The sequence below is a fragment of the Coffea eugenioides genome, chromosome 6 (assembly GCF_003713205.1).
Source record: "Coffea eugenioides isolate CCC68of chromosome 6, Ceug_1.0, whole genome shotgun sequence".
Classification (NCBI taxonomy): Eukaryota; Viridiplantae; Streptophyta; class Magnoliopsida; order Gentianales; family Rubiaceae; genus Coffea; species Coffea eugenioides.
In genome coordinates, this window is record NC_040040.1 from 2,554,738 (window position 1) to 2,579,855 (window position 25,118).

At 36.1% G+C, this 25,118-nt stretch overlaps 3 protein-coding genes across 3 annotated transcripts; 1 reads left to right on the forward strand and 2 right to left on the reverse strand.

Moving 5' to 3' along the window:
• Window positions 1-897: 897 nt before the first annotated feature.
• On the reverse strand, window positions 898-5,661 carry LOC113774778 (mitochondrial uncoupling protein 1). The gene is made up of 9 exons (XM_027319396.1): window positions 5,268-5,661; window positions 4,033-4,251; window positions 3,857-3,935; window positions 3,481-3,614; window positions 3,291-3,389; window positions 3,084-3,188; window positions 1,944-2,018; window positions 1,584-1,670; window positions 898-1,279 (listed from the first exon to the last, which is right to left on the reverse strand). The coding sequence occupies exons 1-9, from the start codon at window positions 5,355-5,357 to the stop codon at window positions 1,244-1,246; spliced, it is 924 nt and encodes a 307-aa protein (XP_027175197.1). The 5' UTR covers window positions 5,358-5,661; the 3' UTR covers window positions 898-1,243.
• A 1,543-nt stretch (window positions 5,662-7,204) lies between these two features.
• LOC113773270 (probable sugar phosphate/phosphate translocator At3g11320) lies at window positions 7,205-11,135 on the reverse strand. The gene is made up of 4 exons (XM_027317881.1): window positions 10,459-11,135; window positions 9,200-9,303; window positions 8,884-9,112; window positions 7,205-7,791 (listed from the first exon to the last, which is right to left on the reverse strand). The coding sequence occupies exons 1-4, from the start codon at window positions 10,915-10,917 to the stop codon at window positions 7,645-7,647; spliced, it is 939 nt and encodes a 312-aa protein (XP_027173682.1). The 5' UTR covers window positions 10,918-11,135; the 3' UTR covers window positions 7,205-7,644.
• Window positions 11,136-14,486: 3,351 nt separating this feature from the next.
• LOC113773269 (protein SSUH2 homolog) lies at window positions 14,487-19,083 on the forward strand. The gene is made up of 7 exons (XM_027317880.1): window positions 14,487-14,832; window positions 15,003-15,230; window positions 15,565-15,631; window positions 16,355-16,686; window positions 17,152-17,293; window positions 17,488-17,613; window positions 18,377-19,083. Exons 1-7 carry the CDS (start codon window positions 14,808-14,810, stop codon window positions 18,756-18,758), a joined length of 1,302 nt encoding a protein of 433 aa, XP_027173681.1. The 5' UTR covers window positions 14,487-14,807; the 3' UTR covers window positions 18,759-19,083.
• Window positions 19,084-25,118: the final 6,035 nt, after the last annotated feature.

Sequence of the window (25,118 nt, forward strand, 5' to 3'; positions counted from 1 at the left end):
ACCCCAAAAAAAGGGATAATTTCAGAAACTTCCCACCAAAACTCGTGGGAAGTACTGTAAATTCCACCAAAACTCGTGGAAATGCAATGGATGACTTTGTCTCCTCAATTGCATCTGAAGACTCATCCTTAATAAAGATACAAACAAAGAAATTCAATTTCAACTGCTACTGAAAATATATTAGTTATTAAAATCATTGATAAGTTTTTTTTATGAGGGAAAATCGTTGATAAGTTCAATCTCTTACCTTTTTTGTGATTAAATTCAGTCCTTTTTAATATAAGAAAGATTTTAAAACTCTTTTTGAGAAAGATTTTAAAACTCTTTCGCAAATCTTGAGTTTGCTTCTTGTAAGGTGATAACAATAAGTAGCTTAACGATAAATCTCTCTCTCTATGCGTGTGTGTGTATTCTTAATTTAATTACTTATTTTCCCACTCTTACGTGACTTGTCCAGTTGAAAAGAATTGATGAGTCATTTGAATACTTGATTTTACCTCTATTTATATTTAACTCTTCTCCAACCAATTCTTTTCATAATTTCTCTCTTAACAACATCATTTTTAATAAATTTGAATTATATTTTATTATAATTATCCTCTCTCTTCTAACAACTTTATAATTACTGGAAACCTAATATCCGTTCATGAAGAAAATATATTTTTGCATCTTTGGTATATAGGCGAACACAGACATATATAGTTTTAGATTTTTAATCATATAAAAATTTAATAATTAAATTAAAGATTGACATGATATTTGAACATTTAAATACATTAATTTGCTAAAATAAATATTCATAAATATGTAAAATCTTATTTTATTTTTGTATAAATTCACAACCAATACTAATATAAAAACAATCTGTGCTAATGCTCGTTAATACCGGGGACAGAATTTGTGCGGACTCTGTGAGAGCAGATATTTTTTCCATTTCTACACGGAATGATTTGGAACCTCAAATTCCTCAAATAAATGTCAGATAAAGGATACTACCAAATAATGTATGTGGAACTAAGAGCAAAATAATGGACGCTGTGATTACATATTGAAGATCGACATTTTAGTCCATTCCTCTCTCCAATTTCAACTGTTCTCATGATCTTATTATTAGGTTTCAGAACCCAGATCAACAAGAAGAAGTTGGGGTTCTTATTTCCCTCCAACGCAAAGCTTCCATGTTTAACAAGAATGTCCGAAGATAGGATCGTCACAGTTTTGGTTGACACCCCATCCTTCAAAATCAAGATGACTCTATACTTCTCACAAACTTCTTAGCCTGCGTCAAGAGAGATAAAACCTATATATAAAATGCTGATCATTTCTTGTTGACTCTCTCTCTCTCATATGCTTGTGAGAAAGAGAGTAACAGGGTTAAAGGAACCTTTCACAGTTATCATGTCTTAATGCATATATAAGAAGAAAGAAAAGAAAAGAAAAGAAAAAAGAGCAAAACCGCAATCCAAATATGTTCATATGTAAATACTAGGCAACAATTTTAATTAGAATTGAAAACTAAAAATGCATGAATGATATTATACTAAGAAGAATCAAGACGTAAAAATCTGAATTCCACCTCTTACCTGCTCTAAAGTCAGAAACATGATCACATTCCATGATCCTAGCCGCCCAAAATTGGGGATAAAGCCTTTGTAGAAAGCAAGAGGTCCCTGCAACCAAGTTGAAAGCTCATTTTAAAGCTTGCCACGTAATTTATCTATGATGTTAGGAATCAAGAACAACGGATAAACAAATCTTAATGCAGGGTGAATAACAGTGGACACCTTTATTCAACTGGCATGAATGTGCCTGAAGGCTAGTGGAGGAAAAGGGGTTCCAAAAGAACAAAGAATGCTTGTGGTCCAGAATTATCTTTCACAAGGTGAAACAGAAGCACTAAAAAGGGATCTGAACAATCAGAATGCAGGAGAAAATGAACTCACGTCATTCTTCAAAGTCTGGACAAAACAGTCAAGCGTATTCTTGTATGCGGAATCTCCCATCATTCTGGACTTTACCTGCAAAACAACTTAATTTGTTTAACTTCCTCATTGCATTTATCACTAGAAATGCTAATAACAATAGTCTGCAAGAAATTGCCACAATCCTATCTATTAGAATAGCCTGTGAGAAATTGCCACAATCCTGTCTATTGGGATCAATGTGCTCATGGCCTCAAAAAATAAAAATATACTAAGAAACAGCTATGAAGAAAAGCTCGAGATTTTGTCGTCTGCATGACCAGATTTACAGGAATGTATTATCACTGAGGCAGCACATCAGTTAAAGAAAGTCGTATTCTGAAATTCGCTTTCCTCAGGAAGTATAAACCCAGTGGATTACATGAATTTTGAAGATATTTATACATCAATCCCCTCCCCCTCCCGGTCCTTCCTTAAAATATTTGAAAAAAATTTAAAAACAAACTAATAAAAACAAGCGTCTATCCTTGTTTCCGACCAATTACTCATTGTGATAAACCCATTAATAAGATCTCAAATATTCATGAGATTTCAGATATTGACAATTTGGCATCCTTTATACATGGTTTATACTAGAATAGAATCAAAATGCTAAAAGCACACTATTGAATAACAAATGAAAATATACCATGTCATTAAGTCACCTTTTTCAATCCAAAATGGGAAGTGATCAAGTAACTTTAACAAATTCACCAATCACCATGAAGCAAAAAAGTTCTATCTTAATAATTCAGAACTGCCCAAGAAATATGAGTGACTTCAACAGGAAAGTCAAATCAAATAACCAGAAAGCATATCTTCTAGATTGCGTTACTTTGTAAACAAACAAGAGAGCTACGTAATTTTCTTTTACTTTCCTAATAGAGCCGTATCTTTTATCTACAGCATGTGAACTCCACAGTGCATGAAGCAAACAACAAACAATCAGTATAAAAACATCATGAAAAAATGATGGAAATCCACTCAACCAAGCACTGAGAGAGAACTACCAATACTGATATCAAGCAGACAAACGAGGCATCCATGAGCTCACCAACAATTTCGATGAGTGAGAACATATCCACAAATGCAGAAACAAAAGATGTCAGAGAGAATACATACCACATCAACTGGAGAACCAATGCAGACTGCAAAGAAACCAGCTCCGAGACCAGCTAAAAGATGAGTGAGAACATTATCTGTGAACCCAGGGATCTTCAGAATTGTCTGGGTAGAAATTAAAGAGTGAATTAAGAAATACGATAAATTGCAACTTCAGATTGACCGAGAGAGAGATCAGACAAAGTTTCCGATCATGACCGACCAAACCTGCTTCACTTGATCATAACTGGCTAGTTCAGCAGCATTAATGATGGCATTTCGTGCAACATTGGGCCCAAGTCCGGTCCAGAGGGCTGCAATTCCTTCCTAAATTTTAGCAATAAAAGTTGAGGAAAAGTAAATCAAATTGTTTGAAGGACTCATTTTTTTCAAGAAGGCGAAGGATGAGAAGAGTCACCTGTCTCACTATTTTTGAATAAGCATCTAATGCTCCTGTATAACGCCTTGGCACACCAGGTGGCAACTTACCCTCAGCTTGGAGTCGTACTTTAACAAGATCTGTGGGATTTGCAACCATAATACCGAAAGCACCTGTTTAATATGGGAAGTGAGTTAAGGAATCCAGAGCCAGCAGATTAAAAATAAATACTATCCTAGTCCATAAAAATGATGAAACAAGATAGCATGATGCAACCGGTTTGATATGCAGATTCTAACCTTATAGGCTAAAATTTTTCTAGTTTCTGTCTCACTAATTTCTAAAATCTATTAAACCACAATTGAGCACGAGGATAATGAAAATTATGTCAATGTGTTACAGAAGATTTGCTCACCGGTTGTGAGAGCAGCAAGTATTTTCTTTGATAAAGGCACATCCCCCACATGATCCTTGCCTACATAAAAGTTCTTAACCTGTGCAGTTTACGAATAAGGGATGAAGATCAGAACCCAATCACACCAGAAACATAGCTAACACTAGATTAGCAACAAAAGTATTATACTAACGTACAGGTTCATACAATCCAATCCTGAGACCTCCAAACAGGCATTGACGATGTAGTCCTGGCACAACTCCTTTCCACAATGCAGACATACCTTCCTCTCTAGCAATGGTCCCCACCGTACCCAACAAGCCTCTGTATTTAGGCAAAGCCAGTCCATCCCCTTCAACGGCCTTCTTTTGAAGCTGCAGCCTGACCTTAGCTGTGTCCAAAGGCAGAGTACACACCTGCACGTTGAGGAGAAGTGCGTCCAGATTCGCAGAAACAGGTCGAAAGTGATGAAAAAGGATCGAATCACAGTTGAGCAGATAAATAAGCATTACAAAATAGTAAAAATTAACAGAGCCAAATTTTGGAAGGCAACATCAATTTCAGAATCGCACACTAAGAGGTTACCCAAGCCAATTAACCAAAGCCCCGTCTATATGACATTAAAAACATAGGTAATATGAAAATGTTATGTAGGATGAACTTTGGTTGTTGAAGAAAAAGTAAAGTAACAAAGATCTGGACTTATAGATAGACGCTGATTAACCTTTGAACAATCTTCTTATGTCCGAAAGAGCCGTTGCCACCAAATGGAGGTTGGGAAGAAGAAGAGTGAAAGAAGCCGATTCTCAATTCGCCAATTCGGACTATGAAGTCCTTGAAGTACAAGTGAAAACGCCAACTAAAGACGGAGACATGAATCTTGATTTAAGAATATTTGAAAACTTAAAGGAAGCAAGTGGCAGTAGTAATCAAAACACAGCAGATCACAAAACATTTTTTTTCCCTTTTTCATGTCATAGCGCAATCGAGCAAAAACCACTGTTTCATATATTTTTTTCGTTAAAATCAAATATCTCCAGCAATTCAATGCTTGAAAAACAAAAGTAGCACGTATGAAGTAAGAAGTGAGAAAAATTCAAGACCAGGATTGCAGGAGGTGCCTAATACAATAATCTCGTTGACAAATTGAACAGAATTTTTTTTGGCGGCATGTTGAGATGGTAGGTACATATGTAAATCCAATGCTAGTAACTTAAGGAGATTACATAAAAACTAGCAGAATTTGTACGCAAGTAACAAGGAGGAGGTGGCTTATATGCTGAATATAAAAAGGGGGGGAGGGGGGGGGGGGAAAGTAAAGAAAAGGAAGGGGAGGTGACTTGATGAAAAGAAAAGAAGTTGAATAATGATGGCGGAGGAAATTGTGTGATGGAAGGACGAGAGAGAGAGAGAGAGAGATGTATTAATCTACCTCGGCGATGCAGGCGGCGAAGGCGCTGCTAGCAAAGATTCCGGGGAGTGAAATGTCCGATTTGGCGTTGCCGTGATCCCCACCACCCATATCGGAAAAATCAAATTCCCAAGAAAAAAAACACTCAAGTGGTACACAAAACTACAATAAACTCAACGCCTGGTGAACTGGGAACCCGGCTGATGCCAGGCTTAATATTCCAGTTGAATGCTGGAAAAAAAGAACCTAACACCAAAAATTTCCAGGTATGATACGATGCTTGATGAGAGAAAGGTTGGGTTTTGGGCAAAGGAAGAAGTGGGGATTGGGTATGGAGTCGGGGCAATGTCGAGGAAAGTGCTGCTGCTGCTGATGCTGCTTTAAAGGGAAAAGGCCGGGCGGCAGCGAGCGAGCGACCGGATGATCGCCCAAAAGCAAAAATTAGAATTTCTTTTCGGGTTAATCAAAAGTAGTGCCCTTAAGGTTTGGTGTGTTTTGCAGTTTACCCCCTAACGTTTTATTTTCTCACTTTATACCCTTAACTGATAATCAAAGCAAAGATCTAATGATGCTAACAATTGACACCAAAAAGACAATACTATCCATAAAAAAAATGACGAACGAACATAAATACCCACATGTTCGAGTTAGATATAGCACAAATTATTTTTTTTTAAAAAGTACAAAAGAGTAATTAGCCTATCGTAAAAATCAAACCTTTCAAGAATTTTTGGCGTCCAATTTTTTCTTAAGGATGGTAATTTACTGCATCCACTGTTTCTTGGATTGGTTCTTCTATGTGGTATGATGAATAATAGCATCTAAAGGAAGAGTAAAGAAATGAATTTGAAGAAATTTGGGACTTTTTTTTTCCCTCTATTTTAGCTGCAAATGTTGCTGATGATAGAGATAAATTTTTTTGATGTGATGAATGCTCAAAAGATGTTAGAAAACTTTTAAGGGTCGATTTTTTTTAGAACATGAAGAGTGCCATTTTGGTCAAAAATGTTAACGATTAAAATGAGGGGTAATGTTAGGAAATAAACTGTAAAACCCACCAAACCTTAGCAGCACTTGCTGTGATTAAGATTAACCCTTTCTTTATGCTGCTATCCCAATCCCCAACCCCCAACCTCCCAAATCCAATAGCCTTTATTCTTTGATTCGCGGTTCCTTCCTCTTTGCGTCAGCTTGCTTTAAATCTAGTGATTTTTGTATGCCCACCAAAAGCAAAGAAACCAAAAAAGAGAATGTGCAGTCAAAAACTGGTGCCGATGCCTTTTCGGGTAGCATCAAGGCTTTCTATACAAGCAACGGAATGGGCCTCAAAACCCAAAACAAAATAAGGAGGAATATTAGCATAAGGATTAGGATTCATAGATGATGAACAAATAATGAACAGATAAAATGATGAAAGTTTTCCCTTTAGGTGAGGCTCTGATACCAAATCCCAGAGTGTCAGCTTTAATCTTTGAAGGTATTTCCGAACACAACAGCCGCCTCTCTCTCTCTCTTGGGCTTTCAAAAGTTCAAGGAACTTTTATCACAAAAATCAGAGTAAACACGTTTGCCAAAAATAGTATAAGGATTAATAACTGGCAAAGAAATAGGGTTAACCACCTCTCTTAGACCGTCTTATGCAAGATGGCAAGCCCCGTTGCCCACTTGGCCTCAACAATTTGTTACTAGCAAGGGAGTGGGCCTAACCGACTTAGTACAATACTGCAAACTCCAACCCACCATATCGACTACCTGTCCCAAGCTACTACTTAAAACAAAGGAAAGAATAGACTAGTAGTTTGGTCATATGCAAATTGGGAGGTAAGAATCAGCCAACACAGCACGTTTTGTTGAAGGGGGAATCTATTCCTTATAAAAGCTACGATGGAAGAGGAAAGCCTTCGCCAATCCATTCGCAAATTCATTCACAAAAATGGAAACTGAAGTATACGCATATGTCAACCGAGAAGGCAAAAAAAAGCTTAAATGTGTCCCTTTCTTTCCATGCATTGCTTCATTTTCAACAACTTTTTACAAGAATGTACCCCTCTTTTCACTGAAAAATACTACAGTGATACAAACACCGCGTAACACTTGTGCGAATTTTTAATCAATGAATTAGGAATGGACTGAAAGCAATTTTTGTTCTTTGCAGTTATGCATCTACAGACCCAATCAGCTGAGCTTACATGAATCCCTTGACTGAGATTTCTCCAGCAGTTACCGCACAGTCTTTACCGGAAAAGGCAAAATATATTCAAGGGATAAATTGCCATTCAGCCGGGAGGGAGACCATCGGCAATCACCATATGTTAAAGCCTTTACTCTTCAAACAATTTCATTCCACATATTCAACAAGAAGAACAATACCACTTAAAAAGTAAAATCTAAACCCCCCTCATCTGCTCCTCTTCTTCGCTTCACTGTACAGAACCACTCCAGTGACAGTGAGTACATACCCCAACATACCAATAACCGACACAGGATTTCTGAATATCATAATTGAGATAACCACTGCAACAGCCCCTTTTGCATTTCCCAAGACCTGAACACATTGGCAATTTCCACGTTAATCGCAACAGCTTTGAGCTTCAAAGGATATCAACATCTCACAAAAGACCCAAAGTATGACTTCATGGCACGAGACAGAAAAGGTAGATAGCATAAAACAACTGGCAATTCAGTATCTTCAATTATGTTTGTGTGTGCCTGTAAAAAAATATTGGGTAACGAGTCATGAGAAAAATTCCTGTGAATTTTGCAGCTTAGCTCTCACAGCTGAAGCCTAAAATTCAATGCTCTACCAGCTCTGGAACATCAGAATCCAATATGCTTTGCTCCCACGCCCGAAGGAACTAGAAGCCTAAAATTCAATGCTTTGCCAGCTATGAAACAAAATTATGTTTCGCATTTAGGTCAAAAAGGGCCAATCAGGTGAACTGGTTGTTTTCTAGCACGGTGAACGGTTTTGCATTTTGGGCTGCTAGTGTCAAATCAGGAATCAGGGGATGCCTTATGGATGGAAAGATCTAGGACTGGAATATCATCTATCTTCTTATTACCACCTTCCCATCTCCAGATGTCATCTAACGTTTTTTTTCTGGATGATCATAATATGCAAGTCCATACGAAGCTCTCTCAGCTTATCACGGAACGGAATTACATCAATTTATAGAGGAAGATGGACAATCCAATCCGAAGCAAATCCATCCACCCAAATACTCCCACACAACTAACTTCCTCTGAACTTAGTTGGATTAAAATTGAATAGCCATCAACAGGAAATTACTTGGAACTGTTAGATATCTAAGAAATAGAAGTAGAATAAGCTTAACTGTCAGATATCTAAGAATAGAAGTAGCATGTTTCATGACAACTTCTCACAAAGCAATGTCGTATAGAACCATGTGCAGAAAATGATGGGCTGGCAATGTAAAAGTTCCATCAGAAAACAATTTGGGCTTTTAACAGTTATCAACAAACTAATGAAAACCCAAGTCAAGGTCACAGTTCCAAATTGGCAAGTGTAAGCGTACTTTCTTCTTTATTAGGAATTGAAATGGCCATAAGAATCCAGACTTAACAAGGAGAAACAAGGGAAATTGCTCAGTGCTGGAATACTGTAACGTGCACATACCTGGAGAGTCAGTGCACTGGTATGCTTGGTAACCAAGAAATTGGTCAAGTTGACAAAGTATGCAAGGGCTGAATTCAGAAGCAAATACCAGATGATTTTGATGTCACTTCTCGCGAGAGCTACTGTGATTGAAACTACATTTTGCTCCATCAGGATTGTCGCAGGGAGTAGGATGAAAACAGCTATTGGAGCCATATAGAGCAGAAGGTTCATGGAGTTCAGCTTTTCTCTGAGAATGTCAACAATAAATAAGACCGAAAGAAATCATGAAGGATACGTAGCGCTCATGAAATATGCAACAGAAATGAATTAGTACCCCTCTGATGACAACAAAATCCCTTGAAGAACTGATTTTAATGCTCTTGCAGCCGTAGCACCAACACACATTACGAATCCAAAGAGATGGAAGCTTGGTTCACTCTGCAGCAGAGTACTGGAAGTGAATCAGGACAAAGTTTCATGGGAAAAAAGAGAAAAAAAAAAGCCTTTTAGAATGTAGAAGCAATAAATCATCATCTCATGTCACAGTATCGACCAGTTGGAGGATGTGAAGGATGATAGACAATTTTGGACACAAGGCACACCAATAAAGAGTTAAAGGAGTAAAAGAAAAATGAAAACAGAACCTTGACTGAGTCCAAAAGCAATGACAACCAAAAAGAAGGCTATCAATTTACTTCAGTTGAAGTGAATAGCAAATTTTCGACATCAAATCGCTACTACTACAAGGTCTTCTAGAAGTTAACAATATGACCATTTCCACAGAGGGTCGTCATAAGATATGACAATAAATAAAGGATTTGAGGACTGCAAACATAATCTAGATTGACTTGGAAGTCGCAGCTTCAAAAGGAGTGACCCTCATATAGCTACATGGTGCCATTACCATTTGTACAAGCTAGAACATTTGATTACAAACAAAGCACATTAAACTTTTCTTATTCATCAAAATAAGCAAATAAATGAACTTTTCTTGAACAAGCAGACAACCAAACTGAAATAGATTATATGCATTCATGAAAATGGGTAAGTATTTGCTCATCCAAGAACAGCACAATAATAATAATAATAATCATCATCTAGGCACAAACAAAGAAAAGCAATAGTCGGATTACTCCATGCTGAATCAAACTGATGGTGTATCAATAAATATGTCAACGAACATTCCACAATTTCCAATAATAAACAGTTACGATTTTCTACTTTTCGCATCGTTAAAGTGCCAAAGGGTGTATATAAGACCTGAGATTCGTTTAAAGCCAGGTTTTTTCCCCATTTCTGCGAAATATAACATACGATGGACATGCGACAAAGCAACGAAAGGAAAAGAAAACGAATCATTTCTGAATAGCTTGTTTAGCCGAAAATCCTACACGCACAAGCTAAAAATCCAGATTTTGCTACTTTGAATTAGTCCAGACAATATTTAAATATGCCATGATAGGGATGAAAAACAAAATAAAATTTTCTTCATCGTCTCTTTCCAAAAAAATTGAAATTCACCAAAGCTAAAAATCTTTTTATGTTTAAAAAAAAAAAAAACCAAAGGCTGAAATAGCATCCAAAAATCTTTACCCCACTAGCAATGACTACTCCGGCAACAACAGGAACAAGAGTGGCGTAAGTAACCCAAGCCTCCCTTTTCCAAGTCATCAAATATGCAAAGAAGGCCGTGAAAAAGGGCGTGGTAGCCCCAACTGCCTGCGTGAAAGACACCGGAAGGTAGCGCAAGGAAACGTTCCCACTGACCACCGACCCACAAAAAATTAGACCCAGTGCCGAAATCTTCAAGAACTGAAGGCGGGAGCGTATGGTCTGCAAAGGCACCATTTTGAACCAGACGACGGCTATGTAACTGAAGAGAGAGCAGGCTATCATGTGGCACATGGTGAGAAAGACCGGGTACTTGAAGCCGTAGTTGCTTAGCAAGTACTTGTTGAGGAGCAAGACTCCAATATTGGAGGCGTACCACGCCGACACGAGCCCAATTGTGAACCACCGCTTCTGGCTCTGGCTCTGGCTCGAGCCCTTCATGGCTTGTTGTTTAACTTCTACTTCTGGGAATTTAATTTTGACGGCTGTCGGCGAACATGGATTTCTCTGGACAGGAGGGAAAACGCGTGTAAACTAGACCGCCGATTGGGCAGAGGGGGCTGCTGCCTGCTGGGGAGTGAATAGTGATGTTGCTTCAGGATTAATACCCCCACCGACGGACCTAACGGTAACGCAGGTGGAGGTCCAGCTCCAGCAATGCTGGCTGATTGATTCTGACCCGGTTTTTTATTTTTTTAAGTATACTCTCACTAGTCACTTCTGGTTAGCTTTTTAGGTGTTACTAGTTTTTTAGACTAGTTCATATACTTCCGGTGTTAAAAAATATTTATCTTTTAACACAGGCTAAAAACACGGATACGGGGCACAAACGGTTGCCGGTTGTCCTCATTTTGCACTGCGCGTGACATTGATTAAACACGATGTAACTTTTTTTTCACACGATGTATTTTCAGAACAGATAGTGGTGGGCCCCACACTTGGCGCGAAAATCGAGTTACATGGTGTAATCTCAGCCGCACAAAATTTTGAGGGCAAATCTTGGCCCTTAACCGTGCAGGGACGGTCATACTGCCCCAAATCCTAAAAACACATGCACCAGACAAAAATAAGAAGAGATGTTATTGGGATTGATATGAATGTTTCAACCGTGCGATTATGCGCACTTACTGTACTTCTTACAAAAATGTCTTGTTTGGATTGCACATTTCTGAATTTTTTTTTAGAAAAAAATATTATAACGATTTGATATATATGGTTAGTAAAAAGGTGATTGAAAAATGTATTTGTGAAAAATACAGCAAATTTGGAAAAAAAAGGTGATTGATATTGAAAAACTGCTGTCCAAATAAGGCCTTAGTGTACTTATACAATCAAGTTATATTTATATATTGAGTGGATATACACGGACAAAATTGATTTATATAACAAAATTATATAATGGTACGTCAACTCGGGTAAAAAAATATATTGACTTTTTTTGTTTAAATGAAAGGTTTTAAGCTTATGATCACTTACTTAAAATCTTTTCTAATCTTATCATTCAACATAATTCTCTCCCAACTTGGGTGCGAAGAATATAACAGCCATGCAAATGCACAAAATTTCGTTGTATTGCTATGGAGTAGAATCTAGCTTAAGGGCCATCATTTTTATTTGATTTTGAAATATTTTCACACGACGGTAGATTTGGAGTGGTTTGTTCGTTGAGCAACGCTTGTATCCTGAGTAGTATATAGAATTGGGGAATTCACGCGAGGTCGACATTGAAATTAACGTGTGCTGTTTTATTCCCAATCAAAGACATAATGGACTTAACTTGTGACGGAGTATGGGTGGAATATCCTCACAGCTAAACTAACTGCGTTTAAGAAAGCATAACAGAGAGTTAAGGGACTGGCGCTAAGCTAACCGCTGGAATGAGGCTGATAATGCGTCCGATCGCGATTACGACCTTTTTTTTTTTTTGTCTCCTTATCAGAAATTTAGCTTCATATTTTGGGAGGGAGCTGCAAATTGCGAATTTAAGATTAAGCTATTAGGTGGAGTGACAGGGACGGGGCAGCAGAGGGGCATATTAATTAAGTATTAAGAGAAGAGAAGACGACAATCAAACCTAATCCAACAAACTCAACCACAAAGTTCAGAAATGAATGCATTAGTTTGTTGACTTCATGCTACACGTCGAAGGCTTGTAAATTGCTTTTACCATTGAGCTTTTAGAAGCCAGGCAATGGTCCGCCCAATCTCAAAATAGATTTTACGTTACAACTACTCCTACTTAACGTCGGGGACCTAAACATGTCAAGAAAAACTCGGTGAACCATTACCGGACTAATTTCATAATAGGTTCTATACTACAACTACTTCTACTCTACTCCTATGCATCCGCTGGCGAAATATTTTCAGGAAAATTTGGAAATATTTCTTGATCTACACTCAAGTAGAACTTTAAAACTCTCTTAGTGACCAACCACTCCTAAAGGAGTTGGTTTTATTTGATTAACTATCTACACTACATTAAAACTAAAGAGATACTGTACATTTTTTTAGTCTATTTTGATTTAAAAAAAAAAAAACTGCACTACATTAAAACGAAATTTCGGTGCCCAAAAAGAAAAAAAAACCCCACAAAGAGATGCACCTTTTTAGTCTATTTTAAACTAAAGAAAAAACTACAATAAATAAATCATAACTCGGGAAAGATGACCAATAAATATCTCCTGACTGGCAATCGCCAATCGCAAACGGGGAATTGGTGAGAGCATGAAGCCAAACCTACGAAACTCTCAGAATGATTAAGGCACAGTTTGAGTTTTGAGGCCCGCAACACCTCTGCTCACATTAAACTGGGCCTTAGACCGTTAGTCTTCTTAAGCGTTGTTACATTGGACATTTTTTCTTTCAAACTACTATCGATCATCTTTGTGAGGATGAGCTCCATCGGATTTTATAGTTCACATTATTGTCTTGGAATTGGAATACAATCAATGCAAGCAAAACATTAATCACATGATTCATAATTGGTTGTTTGGATTGTCATTCTTTGATGAAAATAGTTGTGTTTTTTTTTGTATAAACTATTTCCTTAACATATTTTTCAGTCAACTTTTAACTCTCATACGTCATATGTCAAATAATGTTCTTTCCATCTTCATCTTAGATTGCCTAACTAGTAGGATGTCAAATTTATTTTTTCTTGTATTTAAAAATATTTTCCCTTTATACTAGGAAAAAATGTTTTAAGATATTTTATTCTTTGACTTTTGAATAATTCTGCAAGAATTTATTTTGAATCTTATCAAAATTGAAAATAGATTTAAAGTAAATTATAATTGTTTGACTTCATGTAATTTACGTTTTATGTTGCTAATTATATTGCTAGTAAATGCAAACTTTTAAATTAAAAATTTATATATTAAAATGAATCAAGTATTACAATTGAATATTTTTTTAATACCAATTCTCATTTATTTTTGAAGTAAAAATATCAAAATTTCATGTAAATAGACAAATACTGCTATTATGCTTAGTTTAGATTGCAAGATTCTACAAAAAGATTTGAAATTCATTCAAAACACGCTAGATGTTTGGTGTTCTTAAAGGAAATTTGAATTTATAATTCATCAATTATCAAAGTACTTTTTAAACGCTACAATAATTTGTGATTTATAAATTTAAATACTTCCTAAATAATCTTAACAATTAAAACAATTTGAGAAGATTTCTAATCCTTTATCAAATTCTTCGATCTAAAGGCAACTTTATAGAACAAATAAAAAAAGCAATAAGACATATTATGTCCTACAAACTAATTCAAAGCAATTAAATCAAATTTGTACTTATTTCTGAATATTCATTATATTATACCAAATATGGTATATTGGAAACTTTTTTTTTTTTTTTTGAAAAAAAGTATATTAGAAACTGGATAAACATTTACTTGTGTACCAGATGCTGGAATAAAAATTTCCTTCTGCAATCCTAGGTGAAAATTTAATGTCTTTTGGATGGGACATCCCCGCGTGTACCAAACACGGGGATCAGGGTAATGTTGTGCAGAATGGAACTTGTGAGGTACCCGTACCCCGACGAGGAGGAGACCGGGAGAGGAGAGGATAACCTCAAAAAATTGTCGCGACATTGCTGACATGACAGCCCCACAGCACAAGGGGAAATAGCGCGATGCTGTCGTGACAAGGAAACTTTCCTTGTCGATTAAGATTTCAGTTGGACTCAGCTAACATTTTACTATTTTAAGAACCGATTACAATTGTTTTCCAAATTCAGAGTCATCGTCCGTTGCTGCTCTCTCTCTCTCCAGTCACAAGAACTGCTGCGCTGCTGGCAGGAAAGTCAGCAAGCCATCCAAGATGGAGGAGCCTTTGTTATCACCAGGTACCAATGATTAAATTAAGGGTTTTACACTTCCTATTCAGTTGTCTCACTTTTTCCATTTTTTTTCTCTGCTTTTTATCTATTGGTATCAACCTGTTTTACGTTTATGATAGCAGCATGTTTCTAATACTGTTCAATTGTTGGTTTTTTTTTTCAATGTACCCTAATAGACAAAAATGGAGCAAGAGATGGGGGACGGGAAAGTGATAAATTGAGGTCATACGAGTACGTGGGAAGGGCTGGTTCCATAATTCCGACAGCTTTCTTGGCCGGATCCCAAGTCAGTGTCGATGAGATTCGATCAGCTGCATCCATTCCTCACTCTGACCCCTATCCTCCATCTCTCCATGGGGCCTTGGTCAGCCCACCTCCCTCGCAATCCCCTTCCCAACCCTACGGTGCGTACACCTCTGATTCTGCTTTGCTTTGTTTCTTACTGCCTCTAACTAGAAACGTCGTCGTGGTTACTAGTTAAGAATCATTTCAATTTTCAGAAAAGAGGATTTTTTTTCTTGTTTTACGGTCTAGAAATGTGATCGCCATACGGTGGGATAATATCCTAAGTTTATTAAGTATGTCCATCTGGCAACTATATTATTTCGCTAATGTGGAAATGGTGGGATTATTTTGTAAATTCATAAGGTTTTCTTCTTTTTTTTCGATCTCCATGCGTGTTTCCCCATGTATGTACGTTTCTGGGGTGTTAAAATATCAGTGTGTCTGTTGTTGCAGCTCAAGATATTATTTACCAGGGTGGATGCTACGGAGATACAAGAGAAATTGGTCATGAAGCAACAAGGTAAGAGTGCAATATTATGTCATTTGATAGCGTGTTATTGTTAAAGTTGTGCCTTTAGGGGTTTATCTGCCTAAAAAGGCAAAAGAATCCTTGAAACAGCTGAAGATTGAAATAATAGCTAATGGCTAGACATGAATCCATTTGATTTCTAATGGCATAATAGGATGCAAGCCACATGCCTACATCAATGAACTTTTATTTTGTTTTCCATGATAGTATATCTTTCTTGTATGCCTGCATTCATCTCGGTTTTGAAATATCACTTCTGAAATTGTATTGAATTTCATGTATTGAGGGAAGTAAATGGAGGGACCAGAGCCAATCTGATCTGGGCTTAAGCTTTTATGAGCCTATCTTAGAACATAATCCTTTTTCTGCTGGAAGGAGTTCATTGTGTTCACAGAGTGTAACCTGTATATACTGACATGTATTTTTTTTTCTTTTGTGCTTGTTGCTATCAAGATCATTGCCAAATAATTCCTCTCTTCCTGCTGGCTTCTGAAAACAAAAGCTAACAGATAGTGAGGTTATCTTAGAGCTAACATGATTAATAATTGCAGCCTCATCTCCTAGAAGTGGCAAGGAATCTAGATAAACATTTGAAGTTGTTATTTGCTAAGCCATAAGTTTGAATTGCAACTATTGCATTTCTTCCTAAGCATCATTTTGCTTTTAAGAAAATGCAGATCATAATTGGTTATATTTGTTGAAATTTTGCTTCAGACAAATATTGGATGAGGTAGAGATTCGGGAGTTACTAGTAGATCATGTTGGGCATCGTTGCTGTTGGGGAAGTCGCCCAGCTAGGACCTGGAAAATTCATGCCGTGGAAGACTGCAATGTGTACGTGGGAACTTTAGACACTTTTATAGAGGAGAGGGAAATAATAATTGAGAGGGAGCCATACGTTAGTGGCAATATTGATGGAACGGCAAATGGGCCTGAACTCGGTATATGGGAATTGGATTTGAGGTCTGAGTTCCCTGTTTTGTTTATCCCTTATCAAGAGACAAGAACAAGAATTCCTCATTCAGAAGCTATTGACAAATGTCCAGGTAATATTTGGAGGAGTAGATGCTTATGAGGGATAGTTAGTTTTACATATTTCTACATAAACAATTCTAGTTCTTTCTTTGTTCGTTGATAGTCATTTTTGTCAGCAATGTACATAGATATGGTTCTTATTATAAAGTAGGTGCTGTTTGCTTGCTGCTATCTTTTCATACTAGTTAAGGGTCTTCCCCTCACTTGTATATGCTCTTCTGCTGTATCAACAAAATGAGTCAGTTGCCAAAAATAATAATAATAATAATAATAAATAAATAAAAATTGAACAAAATAAGAAATTCACACAAGCCCATTGATTTGTTTAATATATATCATAAAACTCAATTCTCATGGTCACCTCAGCATATTAGTGTACTGAAATCGTGTTATCTTCAGTTTAAATATGTTGCTTGTGTGAGAAACATGGTCTTTGAACCTTGTTGATTCAAGATTTATCTTCCTATCATTTGCAGATTGCACAGGACGAGGACATACAGTCTGTACTGCTTGCAATAAGGATCTGGAGCCTGGATTCTACAAAGAAAATCAAATGATGCATTGTCCTGCGTGCTTTGGGAGGGGTCTGATTGCTCATACAGATGGATCTGATACAAAGTAAGGGTGTATTCCATACTTTGACTTTGTTGTCTCTGTAGGGAGAGTCCATACCATAAACTGAAAGTTATACTCTTTACAGTTTAGCTACGTTGGGCCCATCTTGATCGTTAGCAGCTTTCTCTCTGCAATTATTGTTATTGGATAGAAGTTTTTCTGTTTAGCTGATGGCTTGTTGAAAAATCTCCACGCAGATGCTTAAAATGTAATGGGAAGGGCATGCTGCCTTGTGCAACTTGTGATTCTCGTGGGCTTATTAAATGTGTGACGTGCATGGGTGGTGGTTCTCTTTTGACTCGCAAAGTGGCTGTTATAAGATGGTATGGCCTGTGTTGTTTTGGACAATATATTTGGCATGCCATATCTCTTACAGACTTGAGGACTTGTTATTATGACAGGCTGAATTGTTTTTGAATCTAGCCTGAAGCATTTTGGGGGAAAAACTGTTACAAAGCTAAAAGAACATAACTAATAAAAAGTGGGGGTTCAGTTTGTAATTAAAAGTTAGTCCCTATGCACATTCCTCGCAGGTAATGGCCATTTAGTCCATGATCCATTGGACAGTCAGTTCAGTGCCAGACATTGAAGCAGTGCCATCTGTTTTCTTTTGAATAATTTTATAACTCCATTTTCAGTTTGTTGGTTCAAAGATCATTCAAGAATGGCAAGTATTCACAGAATCTTCATTGGACAAACTTAAAAGTGGTAGGCTTGGATCCCTCCTTTGAAGTAATTGTCATGGATGGCCAAGTAGACCCTGTGGGCATGCGCACTAGGTTTTGGTTTCCATGTCACAACTTAAGCCTACCACAACTTTTGTGTGTGATTTATGTGTTTGGATGCTAAATTGAGATCCCTGCAAAAGCTAAAAGAGCTTAAGTTAACCCGACCAGGAAATGTGAAATCACTCTGTCCACAAGATCTATTGTTTCAGTTTTGTTGTTTCTTGCAAGGCATTCCTTCAAGTTATGCTGTTTGCCTGTTTCAATCTGTCTCATAGTTGTGCCATGATGGAGAAATAAAGGAAAACATTTTGTTTTAGGTACTGATTATGCATTTTGTCTCTGTTTTTCTGCTTTTCAGGAAGACCCTTTCAACTCGAAAAGTAAGTGCAACAAGTGGAGCTGCTTCAGTTCCTGATGATGTTTTCCACAGAGCGCAAGGCGTCCAGTTGTGCAATACCCAAGCCCACCAATGCACTCCTGCCTTTTTTGCCGATTCGTTCTTCCTCAACAAGTTTTCTTCTGAAGTAATTGCAGAAAGGGCTCCGGTCCCTCATGCTGCAAGGGTTATATGTGAGAGACATATCATCTCTGTTGTCCCAGTCACTCGTGTGACTATGGCCCATCATAATCGCTCTTTCAGTTTCTATATTATCGGAAATGGTAGAGAGGTTTATCTGAAGGACTATCCGGGTAGGTTCTGTTGGGGCCTGTGCCCATGCTTTGAGTGGTTGAAATCATAAAGTTGCTGTTGATACTCCTGCTAGAGTGAAATGATTTCCAGGTGACAGATGTTTTGGTTTTTGCTCGAAATTGGGAAGATAGAATCGGTTCAGACACGTTAATGGGCTATGCGATGAGTGAATGAGCTATTGTACAAATCAAGTTTTTATTGTGCTCATGCAAAACTAGAAAGTTGGTAGCTGCAACCAGAAATGCTAGCACATATCAAATGATGCAACTACTGCAGCATGTAAATGGTCCGACAATGGTTGAAATAGAAACTAGCGATCGTTCGAGCAGGAACTAATTTATTGCTTGCATAGCAAGACTTTTGAGTTGGTGTAATTCGTTACCTATTTGCATTAATGTAGCTTGTGCGTGCTTAATTGTGAAAAGAAGTGAGTAAACATGGAAACACATAAAATCTGTGGTGCTAACTATGACGAGAAGACTGCCAACTTCGACATGATGTGGTAACTGGTAAATAAATCTCGTGTTGCGTCGAGCTCTTGATGATTATAATGACAAGGACAAATAACAGCCTGTTGAATGAAGAGGATTTGTTTCCCTAGATAAAATCGGGCGATGCAAATGCCCGATGCCCAATAGATTAGATACCTCTGGCAATAAACCATTCGCATCAGCACTCGGGACTTGCGGGCTCACGGAATTTATGCTATACTTTGGGACAAATGGAGTAGGCAACTCGTGCTGGCCTGCTAGGTGAATGTTACAGAGTAAGGATGGATAAGAGCCCTGCGACTGCCACAATCTAATACAATATGACAAAGTGCCAACAAATATTAACACTTAACACGTCACATGGACGTGTAAAACAACATAATAAATTTTGGCAATTATTGAAAATTGTAATATCTCTCATCCAATGTTATCCCATCTAACTAAATATTTTGGGTCTTGGACTGCCGTTTTTTGAAGTTTTCAAAGGAGAATTTACTGTAGTGATTTGATGCATATTGGAATGAAAAATGTAAACTATTTTGGTTAGAAAACTACAATCTAAACATTTTTCACACACAATACATATTGAAACGTATGACATATTTTCATTTATTAAGAAGGGACATGGACATTTTAAGTTTGACTAATTCTAATCCTTGTTAATAAATGAAAACACGTGTCATGTCCGTAGAACAAGGGAAAGAAACTAAAAGTTGGTGATCTTTCGATGGCTACGTAAATATAACAATGTAAAATAACAAGTTTCACCGGCATGGAAGTTCTCGATTAATTCAAGGAATATAGATATTATTATAATAAAAATAGACACTAATACAATAAAATTAAAAAATATTCCCCCATGGTACATATAGAATACGGGGCCAAAAATTGCAAAGAAGTAGGACCTGAAGTGGTGACTGCTACAAGAATAGAATATTCCAAAGCATTCGCTTAAATACATTTTTTAGACACATTAAAATTTGATTGATATCCTACATTTAATATTTACTGTCCAACTCAAAAATACTCCATATCTCTACCGTGGAAAGTACCCCTCGTTCACAGGAGAACCCTGATCTGAAATTCTTTTCCTTAATATAATCTGATCTTTGCGCAGCTACACGGATTCCGATCAAGCAGTCACGCTGAACAAATAGCGTATGTGTGCAGTTGGCTGTCGGTGAATGTCGTACGGCAGATTCCTCATTAATAACCAAATCAGCTTTTCAATGATTGATCGGCACGTCTGGATGCCCGCTGTGCCAGACCGCGTTATATATTCTTGATACTATGCCATATAAAAGCTAAAACCTTCACCGCACCAATACAAATATGGGTCTTGCCAATTGGCATTGCAAAAGTTCTTCCCAGCTCTCTCAATTCTTTATTGTTCTTCTATTGACACGCGCCACATTTTCTTTGGACCAATTGAACATGAAAACGTTTAAAGAAAAAACAATAATAAAAAGAACAAAATAGATTCTCTACAATCATTGGTAATGGAGATTGAAAAATGGTCGTGCCAATCACGACGGAAAGAGTTTATCGATCTCATTTGCAACTGTATTCAGCTGTAACTATTGGTGCCATTGTTCCAGTCAAGAGTCACCGTACGCCTAACTTCCGAATTTGATGACAAAGCAACTCGGAGCATCATGATAATTGATAGGCTACTTACTTGGAATATCCACAAAAGCAACGAGAAGAAGTCTTCCAAATAAATCTTGCCTTGCCTATAACTAGTTTATGAGCAGGTCCAAACCTTCCCTTTTGTTTTCTTGCTTTAAATGCTCTAGTAGTTGAGAGTAAACATCCATCCCTGTCCAAATCAGAATTTATTAGATATCTCTGAGTACAAAATGCCTCAGTCAAAGCTCAAACAATATTATTGTCTTGTTTATTTCTGCTTTGTGAATTTGAGTAATCACCTCGCCATAAAACTAAATGTAACCCACCCAAAATGGAGAACACTGTTAATGGGTGAAACTATGCAACCATATTGTCTCTTTCTACCCTTACTTTGTGGCATAACGGACTGCTCGTCTTGTGAAACCATCTGCATTTTGTTCTCTCCATCTCTCACATTTTGTTTGACGAAGAGAAAAAAAGTTTAGAGAGGGATGGTCCACCCAAGGCAACTTTATCGAAGGTTTATTATAAATTTTTTAGGATTAATTTTCTATATATTGAGTATATATATATATATTTTCATTATTGGATGCAAAATACATAATTTGAATTTGAATATCAAATTTTATATATATGTCATGCATCCAACCGTAATAATGTATACACTGTCAGAGTATATAAAATTAATTCAATTTCTTTTAGGTTGTCCTCCAATAAAAGATTCTCACTTACACTTCTTTCCTCCGAACCACCCAACCCTCCTCGGATAGTACTATTTCAATATAAAGTTAGAGTGTCCTCAAATATTAAGTCTTATTCTACTTAATTTAGCAGTTCACTTAAATTTTATTCTACTTAGTTTAGATGTGGAATAAATCCCACCAACGTGTAAAGGAATCTCACTTGGTTGAATGCTGTTACGATGTGAATACTCTTTTGTTTTAGGGAAATGTTATTGACACTATTTTTTTTCGTTATTTGCACTTCTATTATTTATTTTATCATAGAGTCTAATAAAATAAAAATTATATAATTAAAATAATAGTGAGAGTGTGACTAACAAAAAGAAAATACAAATAACATTTCTCTTATTTTCTCGTGCAAAGAAATGGCAATGACACGGCCTTTTTTTTTTTTAGCGAAACAGTAGTATTGTATTACTTGAATCAAAAGTATTTATAAACGAGCAAAAGGCTCGAATCTTACAATGTGCCATTAACACAGCAGATTGGGGTTGACTTATTTCACATCTTAATAATCGCTCAAAACTTGGACGTTAAACTGAAAACTTAGATTATTTTTATTCACTATTTCTAGACAAAAGGAGCATTTGTAAAACAAAACAAAGTAGTCAACTCTTGGATGTCATGTATCAATGCTGTTATCCATGGCAATGACCCGGTCAGACCAGTGATTTTCACAATTCCAATACAGTGAAGTCTGCGGGGAAAGAAACATAAAGTCTTATTAGATTAACATGTAGAAAAGAAGATTTCAAGAATGTAGTTATTGCATGTCAAGAATAAGTCATTGACGTCGGTTTTAGATCACAGTACACCTTCCATGCCCATTTAAGAGTTCACTCATTCTTCCCCTTCCGATGCTAGTTTTCCAGTAAAAGCATCAAATTTTCAAACTCATTATCGTGCATATGTTCAAAAATATTCCAAAAATTTAAGTTTCAATATCTTAATTGTTTTGAGCTAATATTGATTTGGTCAATTGTTTTTATTTTCAAAAGTAATGACGAAGTAAGTAGTATAAGATGCAACGACCAGAGAATGTATGACTAGTTCGAAATTCTTTTTATTAAGATTCGTTTAGATCGAGAAATTTGATGAAGGATATGAAATCCAATCAAATCACTCTAATAGTTTGAATTGCTTGAGAAGTACTTAAATTTATAATTTACTAATGGGAAAATGACCTATTTCATCCCTTACATTTCACAAAAATATTTTTTTCGTCCCTTACTTTTAAAATGAAGCAATTTCGTCCCTGACATTTAAAAATTAAAGCTATTACATCCTTGAATCCAATTTTCAATCTGAATCAAACCACCTATCAACCCGATTACAAATTTTGAAGGTATAATTGGTAGATCACTTGGTTAACTCAACTTGAATATAACTCAACTTGAATTCCTACATTGTCATTGTATACACTGATGGTTTTATGTACTTACCATATCATTTCAATTTAAATTTAAACACCAAATTTTGTATTTATGATACACATCTAGACTCGCAAGCGAATATACTAACGATGCATGAAAGGATTTACCCAAAAGAAAAACCCGACTATTCCAAGACAAATAATGGCCTTTATGTTATAATGTTTATTTTTTTGGTTTGATAAATGTCATGTGAATATGATGAAATTGACCGAGTGACCTATCAATTCTATCTCCGAAATTTATTACTGGGTTATTGGATGGTTCGATTCAAATTGAAAATTAGGTTCAGGGATGTAATAGCTTTAATTTTTAAATGTCAGGGATGAAATTGCTTCATTTTAAAAGTGAGGGACGAAAAGAATATTTTTGTGAAATGTGAGGGATGAAACATGTCATTTTCCCTTTACTAATTATTAAAATACATTTTAAATATTAAAATAATTAGTGATTTGTAAATTTAAATATATCTTAATAATCTAAACAATTAGAAGGAGTTGAATTCTTCAAATTTCTCAATCCAAATGTAGCCCGACCAAAAAACATTTCTTTTAATACTTCTTTAGAAAAAAAACCTTTGTCAAATCGCAATACTCCAACTCCATTTAACAAAAAAAATGTGAAAAATACGGAAAAATTTATTACTTACTCGTTTTTTTTTCCCAGAAGAAAAATTTACTTACTGGGAAAAGCTTTAATGTGGTTTGAATGGAGCAGGGAAGGCGGAGACGGTGGATGGATTTGGTGGCGCGTGTACGGCGAGGTTGCCACGGCCCACTGGACACGCAACACAACAGTAGGGAGCACTTGCTTCATTTCTTGATTAAGTCTTTCCAATTCGAATTCAAGTCAAATTTTGGCGTGGAAGTCCATATTTATCCCGTCACACGCTTTAGTTAGTGGAATCATCTATCTTTTAATTATTATCACTAAGAAGACTCTTTACTCGGTTTTCATCCCATTTTAGGCCTTGTTTGAATCGTCATTTTTCATCCAAAAAATTTTACGTTTTTTATAAATATATTTTCAATCATTTTTTTATCTCGCGTACGTCAAATTATTATAATACATTTTTTTTTACAAAAATTTTAAAAAAAACAATTCAAAATAAAATCTTACTCTGGTCCATGTGAATTTTATTGCAACAAATATCCGTACAAAATCTGCCTTTTCAAGATTTATGCTTCCCAAGTGATTAACATGTAACATACCACTCATTGTCCTCGCCTTGATGAATCATTAGATTCATATGTTTAAAACAATACATAGGTTGCCGGTGGATGGCATAAAAGAAGACCCCATCCCCCGCCAAAAAATAAAAAATAAACTATCATCTAATAAAGTTAAAAAAAAGGAAAGATAATAACTCACCATGTTTAATTAATTCTGTTATGCCATCCAAGTTATCTTTTGTCCTTTTATAAATATGTCTTAATCCATGAACTCTTGAACTTTGTGACGTAGCTTTTTCAAAAAAAAAAAAGAAAAGAGAACTTTGTGATGTAGGAACTAGTTTAAATTTAGTCCTTATTTGATAGTCCAATTCAGCACTTAAACTTAATGAGTTCAAAGTTGAATATGTTAAGATGCGTTTGATAACCAACCTAAACTTAATAGGTTCAAATCTGAATATGTTAAGACGTGTTTGATAACAAAAAATAGAATATCTAAGTGGCATTGAATTTTTCAAGCAAAACTTACTTTCAAAAATAAGTAATAAGTTATTCACTTATTATATACACTCAAACGTATTAAATTTTATACTTAACAATTCAATAATTTAATAGATTCAGACTTCACATTTTATATTCAAACCTCAGTTTTCAGACTATCAAACACACCATTAGGAAAAACATGAAGTAATAGACACAAGTTTTTTTTTTTCCTAGACTAAGTTTAATTAAGATAAAGATAATCTCCTTACATTCGCTGGAAACTTGTAAAAATTGATACAATCAACACAACAAAATATCGAATTCTGCAGTACTACACCGATTTTTATATGCGTTGTTGCCTAGCTTTTTTTTTTCTCTTCATGTCATACGCTTTTATGCCTGGTATTTCTTTATTGTTTAATTTTCCCTAATTAATCTCTATTCTCAACTACGAACGTTGG